At 41.0% G+C, this 12,995-nt stretch overlaps 1 protein-coding gene across 1 annotated transcript; it reads right to left on the minus strand.

Moving 5' to 3' along the window:
• Positions 1-1,196: 1,196 nt before the first annotated feature.
• LOC309875218 (uncharacterized protein) lies at positions 1,197-12,480 on the minus strand (the record flags this gene model as incomplete). Its single annotated transcript, XM_082754364.1, has 6 exons — positions 1,197-6,752; positions 7,015-7,196; positions 7,618-7,821; positions 8,896-9,056; positions 10,630-10,783; positions 12,420-12,480. The coding sequence occupies 6 exons, from the start codon at positions 12,478-12,480 to the stop codon at positions 1,197-1,199; spliced, it is 6,318 nt and encodes a 2,105-aa protein (XP_082610490.1).
• Positions 12,481-12,995: the final 515 nt, after the last annotated feature.

The following is a 12,995-nucleotide window of genomic DNA, read 5'->3' on the forward strand; positions in this document are numbered from 1 at the left end:
TGAATTTATCAACAGCAATTCTGAATCTGTTATATCTGTTGCCTTAATAAATTACATATATTTTCAACTTCGTGAAACTGTCTCAGTGAAAGTCTTTGGTAGGGCTCTGAAACAGGCAGACATTGACTCTCGTGAGTATCTATATCCATAATTCTTTACACATCAAGTGTTGACCAAGTCTGGGACTAGGATTGGATCCAACCACACCTTGACTCCTCTCTGAGAAGGAGTTTGAAAGTGAAGGAGTCCTTTCTGAAACTCATGACTCAATGGGAGGGCCACCCTCAACCCTCAGGTATAACATAGAGAAACAACACAAGGACCCTGTCCTCATTTTAATAGATTCTAGAAAATTCTTCCTCCAGCATCTTTGGGGAAAAGTTGATATTTTCTTTTTGATGTAAAGTAAGGGCAGCTGCTATATGACTAGGAACATTTAAACTTGGAGAGTGGGGAAGGGCAAAAAATAAAATAGGACAGAGGTACACTTGAGGTTTTGCTGTCTGAATTTTTGGACTATTCTTGGTTTTTTTTTGGTCTTTCATGAAAGAAGACTAATAAAAATGGTTACTGTACTGACATTTTTGTTAACATTTTTGCAGACACAATATAAGGAAAATATGAAGTTTTTGTTGTTGTTGTTGTTGTTGTTTGTTTTTAAAGAAACCTTTAAAATTCACAACTAAAAGAGTGTTTTAAATATGTTCAGTTTATACATATTTAATAATCATCCAAAAAAAAAGTATCATACATTAAAACTATAATAATGACAAAGAATTGTGATAACACAATGTTACTTTACATAGACATTCATCAGTTAGAATGGTGAATTCATCATTTTCATTAAGATTTTAATATGGTTAAAAATGCAATGTATGCAATGTGCCTTTCATATACAAAATTACCAAATAACTGTGTACGTATTAGTTTACCTACTTCCAGTTAAAAATACTGAAAACAAAGGTAAAAGATATTGAAAAGAACAAGTCATGCTGTTGACTGGAAGTAATAAATCTATAGTGCAACAGCAGAAGAAACCAGTGTAGGGTTTTCTAGGTCAACGCAGAAGAATACATTCAGCATAATCAGATGTTCTACCTTGTCTTTGCAATAACATATTCTGAGATACTACAAAGGGTCCAGTTATGTTGAAAACTACACAATTCTTCAGTGGGCATTCCTGCATGAGAAGATTCCTATAGCCAGCTCCCGTGTTCTGCTCCATCATCTGCAGACTCTTTTATCTCAACAATTTCATCTGCATTGGTTGCATCTTCTAAAACTACTACTAAACTTGACAGAGTGGTGTGAGGATCAAGCAGTTTCAGGAGAGGTATGTCCACCTTTCTTTCTTGAAAGACGCGGTTCTGAATTGTCAAAGCTAACATAGAGTCTATGCCTAAAGATGAAAGATGTGTATTCATGGTTAGTTCGTCTGGGGTCAATCCAGTGAGCTCACCCACCAGTGAGGTAATATAGTCTTCAGACTTGACTAAAGCAGGACTTTGGTCTTGAGTTTTCTCAGATATTTCCGGCTTGTTCCTGAATTCTTCTGACATAAGTGACTTGAAGCGACTTTTGAGTGACAAAATCCGAGAAAAAACATGATTAACTAAAGTTTGAAAATTGAACTTGACAACAGCTTGCTGTGGGTTATTTATAAGTAAGCTCTTCCTGAGATACTCATGAATTTCATGCACTTGGAGGACGTCTATGCCCTTGGATGCCAGAATGTTCTGAATCTGGTCTTGATTGAACAATATGCCGAGGTTCAAAGCACCCCAGTTAATGGATTGGCCTGAAAGCCCACAGTTCCTCCTGTAGAGGCAGAAGACATCTAGGAAAGAGTTTGCAGCTGCATAGTTTGCCTGCGTGGAATTTCCCAGAAAGGAAGTAACAGAGGAGTAGCACACAAAGTAGTCAAGCTCATGGCCTTTGGTAGCCCAGTGAAGATTTACGGTCCCTGCCACTTTTGGGCTCAGAACTTTCTGAAAGTCAGCCAGCTTCAGAACTTCAAGCCGGCCATCGTGCAAAACCACAGCACTTTGAAAGACACCTTTGATTGGACTGCCTACAAATAGTTTTACAATGGACTGGAAAGCTTTCTCAACTTCATTGGTTGAAGTAATATCACATTGCACAAACACTATTTTGCTCCCTTCATACTGCTGCTGCAAAGCCTTCATCTCTTCTTGCTTCTCATTACTTGGATTTTTCCTGGAAAGTATTGCAATACACCCTCCTCCATTCTTGGCAATAAATTTCACAGTTTCAAAGCCAAGTCCAGTGAGACCCCCTGCTACTACATAAACAGCATTCTGCTTAAATATCTTCTTCTGGGGTTCATACACCGGTATATCTGAAACCATGCTGATATTCCTCTGCCTTCTCAGTACAGCAAGTGGGACAGATTTGCATGTAAAATATGACGCCAGAGAGTGCACACTCTCAAAGTTCTCATTTTGTTGAAAAACAGAAGCTGGCAGAGATTTAAACCGTTTCATATCTATTGAACTGAGCCACGCATGCATAGTCTTTCGCAATTCCTTTAGAGATGCTTTCTGGAAAATGCTGCTAAGTGTGAGGATATGAAAGCTGATATTTTCATGATCAAATCCACTGACATTCTGAATACATTCAGACTGTTGATTGCCACATACTACCACCACATCTTTAAGAAAGTTCATGTGGGCCAAATCCTGCTGAGACAGTCTGTGTACTGGAGGAAGAACAACAAGGGCATGACATGAATTTATATACTGGAACTCACTGGGAGATGGCCTTGCAAATACTGCTTTCCAGCCCATCTCTTCTGCTGCTGCAGAAAGAACTTGGCACAAAACTGACGATGGCTCCTTCGAAATAATACCCAAAATTCTGCCATGTTTCCCCTTGGGTAACCTCTGACTTAAGATTTCCCATGCAATTATAAAGTATGACACACAAGGAACATTCTGAAAGCAAGGAAATTTCTTTACATTGAAGCAAACTGTTCCTGGAATCTGAATTCTGGATGATGCAGCAGCTGGATAACATGAAACCACGTGATCTCCAACTTTAACTTTCTTCACATCAACACCTATTGCTGTTACAGTGCCACTGAAATCAAGAGCTAAAAGTCTGTGTTTGTCTATTGCTTGGGAATTCCAGTACAGTGTATTACCAAAGTTCCGACTAGAAACGCTAATAGGAAAATAATCTTCTGAGTGGAGACACACTTTATCCACTTGAATTTCAATGCTCTGTTTTTCAAGCTGAGTAGCAGTGCTGGTGGATAACTCAGCAGACAAGTCTTTTGCTGTGTACGGATCAGCAGTGTACAAAGTGAACGTTTCTGAATTATGGAGAGATCTTACAGGTTGGCTGTAATCTGAATCTACAAACGATGTGCGCCTGACTTCAGTCACATAAATTCTCCCTTGGCTGATGTAAACTTCTGGGTATTCCTCACCTCTGTATTTGATAAGAATGTCTGATAACGCTGAGATGTCCAGGGAGCTGGAAGAGCTGAGGTCAATTAGCTGAAATGTAATTTCTGGAACTTCAACAACACAAGTTCTGGTCATGCCATAGAGCGCAAACGCACAGTTCATGTGGTCTACATTTCTTTCTGTCGTTCTGTAGCTGATAACTCTGATTGAACAGCGGGATCTTTTCTCTCTTAATGCCACAATAACTTGGCGATAGGCTTCACAACACTTTGCCAGTTGGTCTACCATTTTGCTTGGGAACTCTTCATTTAACTTTTGAATTCCCCACAAGAACAGAATTTCATCATAATCCTTGACCTCTGCTTTCATTTTATTCTCTCTGTGGACTTCCAAGAGGGCTTCCCAGTCCTCATACATAACATATCTGGAATTAGGATGCAAGTATTTTTTGAGCTGTTTAGCTATCCCCAGTTTGTCAGCAAACACTAGGACTCTGGGCGTTGCACCTAGATGTCCGATCACCTGTGAAGAAGAGACTTCTACCCACTTATTTTCAAACATGAACTCGTTGTCTCTGGAAGATGCTTGCTTCATGAAAGTGATGGCAACACGTTTGAGTTCGGCCAAAACGGAACCGTGTTTGTCCATGAAGCATCCGCAGACCTCTAAGCAGTTCCCAATGGATTTACTTGTTCTCATATAAATCATCATTTCTTCCTCCAGCGGTCGGAGCACCACCAGGCTGCCTATCCCTGATGGAAAGCCTGCTCTGGACTGGAACGTCTTCGAGGTCATGACAGCAGTCATCTGCAGAAAACAGTCTAGCAGCACTGGATGAATACAGTAGCTGTACATCTCTTGGACAGTCTCCTTGTTCACCTTTATGCTTGTTATAGCTTCCTTTAGTTCTTGGCAATAATGCACATCGCTGAGCTGCCTGAATATGGAGCCGTACTGAAAGCCAACCTGAGACAGTGCTTCATAAACCTCCTCTGTGCTAATCACTGAACTGCATCTCTGATAGACGTCTTGGAAGGAGATGCTGCTTTCTTCCACAACAGTATCAGCCATTTTTGTAACTTGGCCTGAAGCATAAACTGCATTGGAGGACGAGAGGATCTCAAAGGCTGTCACTACGTTATCTGGACTCAGCTTGATATTCAAGACTTGGGAATTCTGTGTGAGAACACACGGTGCTGAAAAGCTGATACTCAACTGGCAAGTACTTAGAGGCACTTTAGGTCTTGAGCTGCTCATCACACAGGACAGACCAAGCTCTACATAAAAAGCACCAGGGACTAAAGCCACACCGTTGTTCTTATGCTCGTATAAGTAGGATGTCGTGTCCTGAGAGAGCAGGCAGCCAAATTCTGTGTTGTCACTGTTCATGTCATAAATCAAAGGATGACTGGAGCTGACACTTCTTTGGTTTGCTTGTGGACGGGTAGCTGGAGAGGTGAATTTTTTACGATCAAATTGGTACCGTGGAATGGCCACTGGAACACTTTGATAGCCATTATAAAAGTGCTGCCAGTTGGGATTATACCCCAGTTCAAACAGATTTCCTACCAGGCTAAAGAGTGTCTGATACTCCACATCAGACTGCAAAGAAGAGAACACAGGAGTGGCTTTCCCTAGAGTTTCTTTTATGCTTCGCTGCAATGCTCGGTGAGGGCTTATTTCCACAAACACCACATTTTCCCTGTCTCTAGCTGCAGTTTCTATGGCTTGAGTGAAAGCAACAGGCTCGCGAGTATGCCGGGCCCAGAATTTGCCCTGAATGAAGTCATTTGCAGAAGCAGCCATCCCAGTCAGCGTTGAAATTACTTCAATTTCCCCCTTCTGTTTTTCTAAAGGCTGTATGGTCTCTTCCAACTCCCCAAGTATCATATCCATGCTGGGGCTGTGGTAGGCAGCTGGGACATTTAAAACATGAAGAAAGATGTTTCTTTGGCTGAATGTTTGAGCTAAAACTTTCTGGACCTCATCCACAGTGTCCGGATTTCCAGACAAGGTGCACGTAACTGGGCTGTTGAAAGCTGCAATGCACACCTTTCCTGAATAGGGATGCAGACATTCAGCTATCTCTTGAACAGGGATGTTTCCAACCACCAACATCCTGCCACTGGGAGTCTTTGCCTGCAGCCTGCTCCGGTGATAAATCACTTTCACAGCATCTGCCAGGGAAAGGTACCCAGCAAAATGCGCTGCTGCAATTTCCCCCACTGAGTGGCCAACAGCAGCAACTGGCTTAATGCCCCAGTACTTCAGAAGGGAAGCTAAGGCAACCTGCAGGGCAAAAAGCATGGGCTGGGAGAGTTCTGGATTCAATAACTCCTTCGAGCTGCGGCATTTTCCTGGCAGGAGGCTGATGGGGGCGTGTTTCTGAAAGAGCGCTTCTATTTCCTTACACTTGTCTCTGAACACTGGCTCTGAGCTCAGCATTGCCTCACTGAACTCCTTCAGTGTTACACCATTGCCGCAGAACACAAACACCAGCTGTGGCTCCACCTTTGACATGGCAAACTCAGTGCTTCTTGCTGACATAACCTCTTGCTGCAAGTGTTGGAGAGAGTTTGTGACAAATGCTTTTCGGTACCTGTAGTTGGCATGGCTTCTTCTGCAGGCAGACGTATAGGCCAGGCTTGGGAGAGTTATGGAGTTTCTCGTGCTCAGCTGGTCAGCTGTATCGGCCATTGTCATCTGAAGGGACTTGGTAGATGCTGCAGACAGCAGAACTAATTCCAGTGGCCTCTTAAAGGCAGGAACAGGCTCTGGCTGCTTAACCTGCCTGACTACAACGTGGGCATTGGTTCCTCCAAATCCAAAGCAGTTGATGCCAGCTACCCTTCCATACTCACCGGACTCTTCCCAGGGCTCAACAGTTGTGGGAACTGCAAGGTTTAACTTCTCTGTATCAATGCTGCTCATCTCCTCTGAGTAATGCAAAGATGGAACAATCTTTCCGTGATGCATCATCAGAAGCACTTTGATTAACCCTGCTGCTCCAGCAGCTGATTCTGTGTGGCCAATATTTCCTTTCACTGAACCAATTTTCAGAGTGGGAACTTGTGAAGATCTGTTTTTACAAATGACACTACCTAGGCTTGCAGCTTCAGTAGGGTCTCCAGCAGCAGTTCCTGTACCGTGTGCTTCAATATACTGCACAATGGAGGGGTTGACATGAGTTTCATAAATGCTGCGCAGTAAGTTCTCTTGCTCTATTTGAGATGGCCTTGTGATTGGAGTTATAGACCTACCATTCTGATTTACTGCACTGATATTTATAACACCCCAGATTTTGCTGAAGTCTTCCATTGCCTGTTTCACAGGAAGAGAAAATTACCTTTAATAATCACATGCTTTTTCTGTATAGGACAAAAGAATCAAGAACAGACAGACAGGAATACTAACTTTTAAATTTGTGATGTCTTTCCCATGCTAGGGGAAGTGCATAAATGTTTTGTTAATATTAATATTAAGCTTGACTTGGAAAAGCCTTTTTCTAGAGTAATTATTAGACTGGGAAATACAAAATTCAAGTAAGCAACCAGTCTTCTTTTAGGCTGCTTCACAATCTTACCTTTTTCAGTGGTTTGAGGAAAACAACACCGCAGCCTTCTCCCCTTCCATAGCCATCTGCCTTTTTAGAGAAGGGTTTACTTATTCCCTCTGGAGAGATCATTTTTGCTTTACTGAGAGATACAAAGGTGCTGGGCTCTATTATGCAGTTTACACCACCACAAATAGCTGCTTCACAATCTCCTGGAATAAAGCAGAAACATAGTCAGGTTGAGACTTCCAAGATGATAGACAGAAACATTTTAATTATCTTTAAGTTAATGGATTGAAAAGACTGTTATTATAGACAGACTCTATTAATAATATTAACAATTCTTTGAGGTATTTTAATTTTCAGGATTGGAATCTTTCACTGAGGTACATCATTGAAAAAGTACCCAATACAGATCTCTAAAACTACATCAGGATATGGTTAAGAAAGTAACACTATTCCTTATAGGTTTTCTTCTACAGGTACGGTGGATATTTCTGAGGCACTAGAACCTTTTAGTTCTCTATCAGTGAAGATGAATCTGCAGAAAGTTTTATTAATTCACTGAAGCAATTTTAAAATATGAAGCATCAATCCTAATTTCTTTGCCTACCATCTCTTCAGTCCCATTACCTGATTTAATCGCTCGCAAGGCATAGTGTAGAGCAAAAAGAAACGATGAACAGGCAGTGTCAATTGTCAGTGATGGTCCGGTCAGATTAAACGTGTAGGACACCCGGTTAGCAGCTATGCTCATTGCTGTTCCTGTACCAGCATAATGATTTATTTCATCTGATGATTTGCTTCCTATGATTTCATAGTCTCGATTCATAAGACCTATAAAAATATCAAATATGTGTCACATTAACCTGAGCAAACAAAAGGGATGTACAGCTCTGAGCTTGACAATGATTTTGTTTTTCTGTTTCAGTATTAATCTACATAGCATTAGGACTGCTGTGGTGATATTTTGCTTCTACTCAAAACAAAGGCCAAACTTCCAGCAATTTCCACTGGACACAGCGTACACAAATATACCTAACAATTGATTTTTTTTTTTACCTGGAAAAATGACAGGTCTGTTCTGCTTCCTTAGCTCATTGTATGAGACAGTTAAGGTGTGTGTAGCCTGTTCAGACCCTTGTATCTCAGTTTAAGCAAGGTTGGTTTCACTTGCTGTGATCCACTAAGCAAAGCAGTAAGAGAAAAGAACAAGGCCTGTGCCTCTGAAAAAAGTCATTTCCTCTCTCTGGAACACACATGCTTGGAGTACAGGGGATCTCAAGTCTATAGGCATGTGTGGAAAATGCAGTATGTTTATTCAAAATAGTTGTACTGTGTAAGGAGAGCATGTCCGAGACTAAGAGGCAATCTAAAGAGTTTGTCTCTGTAGTTTCATCAGCCTAATTATCCCAGAAAATTCATCTTAAAACAGACACACATTTACACCAGCAAAAATGGGCTAGCTTCTTGACACAATCGGCAGTTGGACAAGTGCACCTTGGTAGCATGCTACTATTTACATGAGAGTTTCTGCTGGTTTCACAGGATCTTAACCTCTACAACACCTTAACCACCGTTATACTGCAAAACATGAAGGTGTCATCGGTCTGAGTTGAGAGTATCAGTCCTGGCAAGGGTTGGTCTAGGTGGACAGTTTAACTTTTTCCTGCATCAACTTCAGTGCTGCAAGACACTAACACAGACACAGACACCTAACAGTACATCCATTAATTATATGATGATCTTCTACACTAGCCTAATACTCTTTCTCCACCAAAAATGACCAGTTGTGTCATAGTACTGTAGCCTTAAGTTCTCCAATGCCAGAGATACATATAAATTTTACAAAGGGGCATTCCATTCTTTATGAGGTTAAAATGGACATTATTCACCGTGAAATGTTCTTACCAATAAAAACACCTGTTTTGGTGCCACTGATGGCTTCTACAGGGACTCCTGCATCCTCCAGTGCTTTGTATGTGCATTCTAACAGTAACTTCTGTTGCGGATCCATCGCTTCAGCTTCCATGTTATTAATTCCAAACAGGTGGTTGTCAAATGTATTAAATCTGTTAAAAATAGAAATCTCTTAGAAAATGGTACAATATGTATACAACATGCATTTATTTCTAGATCCAAAGTACGCATTTTTTGTAATGTCATGAAAAGCAAAGACCTAAGTGATGTTGAAACCACAGTTCCTATTTGTGAAATTCAGAAGGAAAAGATTATAGGCCAAGGATGCTTTATTTCCTGCCACAAGATACATACTTTTATCAACTATTCCACATTTCAGAGTTCTAAGGCCACCCCTCAAAATTCTTATTCACACTGGTGAACTATCCCCCTTGTACTGATAGGGCTCCTTCATTATGAAAATAATGAAAATAATGAAAATTTGCAGAGTAAGACTCTTCTGCAATGCCATCATAGGCAACAAATTTTAAATAGCTATTGTCTTCTAAGTTATATAAAGGCAATGTTGACCAATGGCTTTCTAGTTTAAAACCAATAGACATGGGACCAGCCATAAGCCCACACTTTCAAACAACCAAAGCCAGACTCAATGTTGTATCCTACGATCACATTCATATGGCCTTCCGTCTTTTCTTGATTTCAGAGGAAAATTACGTATCTAATAGGACACTATTTTCTTAAGTAATTCTGGGTCTTACAATCCAAAACTGTTAAGTTTTGTTAAGTGTAAAACTGTTAAATGTTATTCTCAGGAGCCAATAAGATTACTTCTGTGCATGTCAGCTTCTAATTGGAAAAAAGGCATGAGGATTTTCAGGAAATGTGGATTTAAAACTAAAGACACTTATGCTGATCTGACTGTAGCTTGATATTCCTAGCACTAGCAATATCCCTCATACAGCTGTGCTCATATCTCTGATATAATTTCACATGAGACATCAGGGCACAACTAAAGGGATACATACTGCAGGTTCCTTCTCCATGTCTTCTCTGTACACTAGGATCTTTACCTGGTATTTATGTATACATAAACCCCCAGTATGATAAAGGACTGACTCAAATAAAAGGAGTGAATAACAAGAAAGAAAGAAATAAAAAGTTTATTTTTCAATATGTAACAGTATGAGACTAAGTAAAAGCAGGATTATTATTAAATTATGAATAGTTCAGGTTTACAAGCAAGTGTAACACTCCAATCAAGCATAAGATCCCTTTCTTGACCATCTAGCAAGCAGACTTTCTTTTTTTTGTCTCTAAATTCTCACAGCTTCATTTAAATTAAAGCCAGGACAGGATTAGGTCCTAAGGTCCGGCAGAGCTGGCCAACCTTCAATCTGGAGCCAGACAAGATTCACCAGCCAGTTCATATAGCTCACATTCGCTGTGTGACAGGTGACATCTCAAGACATGATGAATTTACAAGCTGGACTATGCAACCAAAGATCCTATGTGGCCTGTGAATAAATGTGCTCATAAATTTCATATAACAGGAGCTCCTGCAAATTGATAACTGCAAGTTTGTCGTGTGAGAAAACCTGTCATAAAAGAAAACCTGTTCCTAGGTCCAATTTGTAAGGTCTCCCTGTGGCTTGTACTCTCCGAAAGGCTGGACGCATTAGCCTCGTTACAGAAAAAGTCTGTGCCACAGCACAGTAGCAGACTTACTCATTGAGAAGAGCAGCGCGTGTTGTGCATGCTTTTCCTGGCTTGTTACTGTCTGGATCATACCACTCTTTGGTGTCAAACCTCTCTGGGGGTATTTCTACTGTGCAGTTTATGCCTTCCTCCAGGACTTTCCAGAAATTGTCAATTCCTTCACCTGTTGGACAAATATTTCAAAGAAGATTAAATTATGTGCTCCCTTTCTCCATGTATATGTAGAAACGCACACGGAATGTTACATGGAACTCCCATGTATATATCTAATTTACTGAAGAAGAAACACCACAGATAAAGACATGAGTATTCTTTGGTGACAGAAGGATGGAAAGGAATGACTGATCCTTTCACTTCATGCTTAAATGTAAAGTTACCCCACAAAATTCTTAACTTTTGTAAAACTCAAGAAGTTTTAAGACGTTTTTCCAAACACGTAAAATATCTCTAGCAAGTTGGCCATCAAAGAATCAGTGAATGGAGTTTAATCCAGTTGGCAGTGAGCCAGCAGTGACTCCAGATAGTCAAATGAAATGAGGTTTCAGCGAGGAAGGTGTCAGTCTCGTTCCTCAGGTGACAAGTGATAGAACACAAGGGAACAATCTCACATTGTTCCAGGGGAAGTTTAGTTTGGATATTAGGAAGACTTTCTTCACAGAGAAGGTGGTCAAACATTGGAATGGGCTGCCCAGGGAAGTGGTCCCCATCCCTGGAAGCATTTAAGAGACGTGTAGACATGACACTAGGGGACACTGTTAAGTGATGGGACTTGGTAGGTCATGTTGATAGTTGGATTTGATGATCATGAAGGTCTTTTCTGACCTAAATGATTCTATGATTCTGTGGTTGAAATCCAGAATTCCAACTATGGGCACTGAGGCTATGTCTATGCTTTCCTCTTAGCCCTGAAACCAGCTGTCACAGCATCCACACTGTGTCCCACATTTACCCTCCTCCCAGCTTCCACTTCCCTGTGGCTGACCTGTGGCATGGTGGTGCTAACCTCTGGCATGCTGACCAAGGGAGCTCTGATGTGGGCCAACACTGGGGCTGGAGACTGGGATAACAGTAACAATGCCTACATGACAGCAATCCCACCTAAAGTTAATCATCCCTGGTTAGTCCATCATCATAGACAGCCAAGGGCATTAGTTACACATGGAGTAATTTAAGAGTTCCCGTCACTCAACTTCTTTTGAGGCAGGTTCATTAAAAAAGCTCTGAAGATGTGCAATGCAGGATCAGGACATGTTGCATTTATTGCATGGAGACGTAACTAAGAACAGTGTATCTGAAGAGAGGCTCTTTACTGGGATGTCTGGACCAAAAATGGCTTGAACCAAATTAGCGTTTAATGCTGCAGTAGGAGACTGCTGCTATAGATTTTATAGAGCTTTACTAGAGTACTGACAGCTTCAGAGCAGCAGAAGAACCTAGAGAGCTCTCACAGCTATCTATATATCTCCAACCATCTAATCTCAGAATGCAGAAACCTCAAATCACCCTTGACACACCCAGTCTGTCTGCATGAGTTTCACGTACATAGCTCAATGCCCTGCCCACAGCCAGAACTGCAGGTCTCGCCCTCAGTGGACAAATTCAAACCAACTGATTCTCACCACAGTGTGACCTTTTAAAAAGATCCTACAAGTAGCAAAGCAATGAATTCTACAAAAGTAAGGGAGACATATATTCTTTTACATACACATGTTCTTTTACATGAATTCCTCAACTTTAATAAGTGATGGTGCTTTTCAATGTTCATTCAGCATCCTGCTTTGTATTTACCCAAAACTTACCTCCAGGAAAGTTGCATGCTATTCCCACAATAGCAATTTCGCCTCCAGTCTCCATCTCCATTCTCTGGGCTGCACAATACAGGTATAAACGTCAATGAGATCAATCATTACACATTATACATTTCTCATTAGATAAATATTAGTTTAAAGGGTGAATTTCCCACAAGCACATACACTTGGTCAAAGGTAGATTAATCTTGAGTGATCTGCCTTTGGCTGTGATGAGAAAGGACACTCTCCAAAGGTGACCAGACCTGCAGGGTATGTTTCTGTCACATTTAGAGGAAAATCCCAGACCAATTCCCCAGACTTCCTTATTCACAGACACTCCCTTTTTACTGTTTAACCTCTGCTACTCCCATCACTAGATAATCTGCTCTTGAGCCTTTTATCTGATCAGCCCTGCTTCATACTTTGGGAACAGTAGGGAAATACGCATTGACCAAGGCACACTTTCAGCTCTATCATCTCCATCCTTTTCAGAAAATAGAGTCCCCAAGCAGACTCTGCAAGTTATTGGTTAAAATCAGACAAGCTAAACAGGCAACAGGTGTCTAAATCACCCTCCTCTGTTTT

The sequence above is a fragment of the Aythya marila genome (genome assembly GCF_965140915.1).
Source record: "Aythya marila genome assembly, chromosome: 2".
NCBI lineage: Eukaryota > Metazoa > Chordata > Aves > Anseriformes > Anatidae > Aythya > Aythya marila.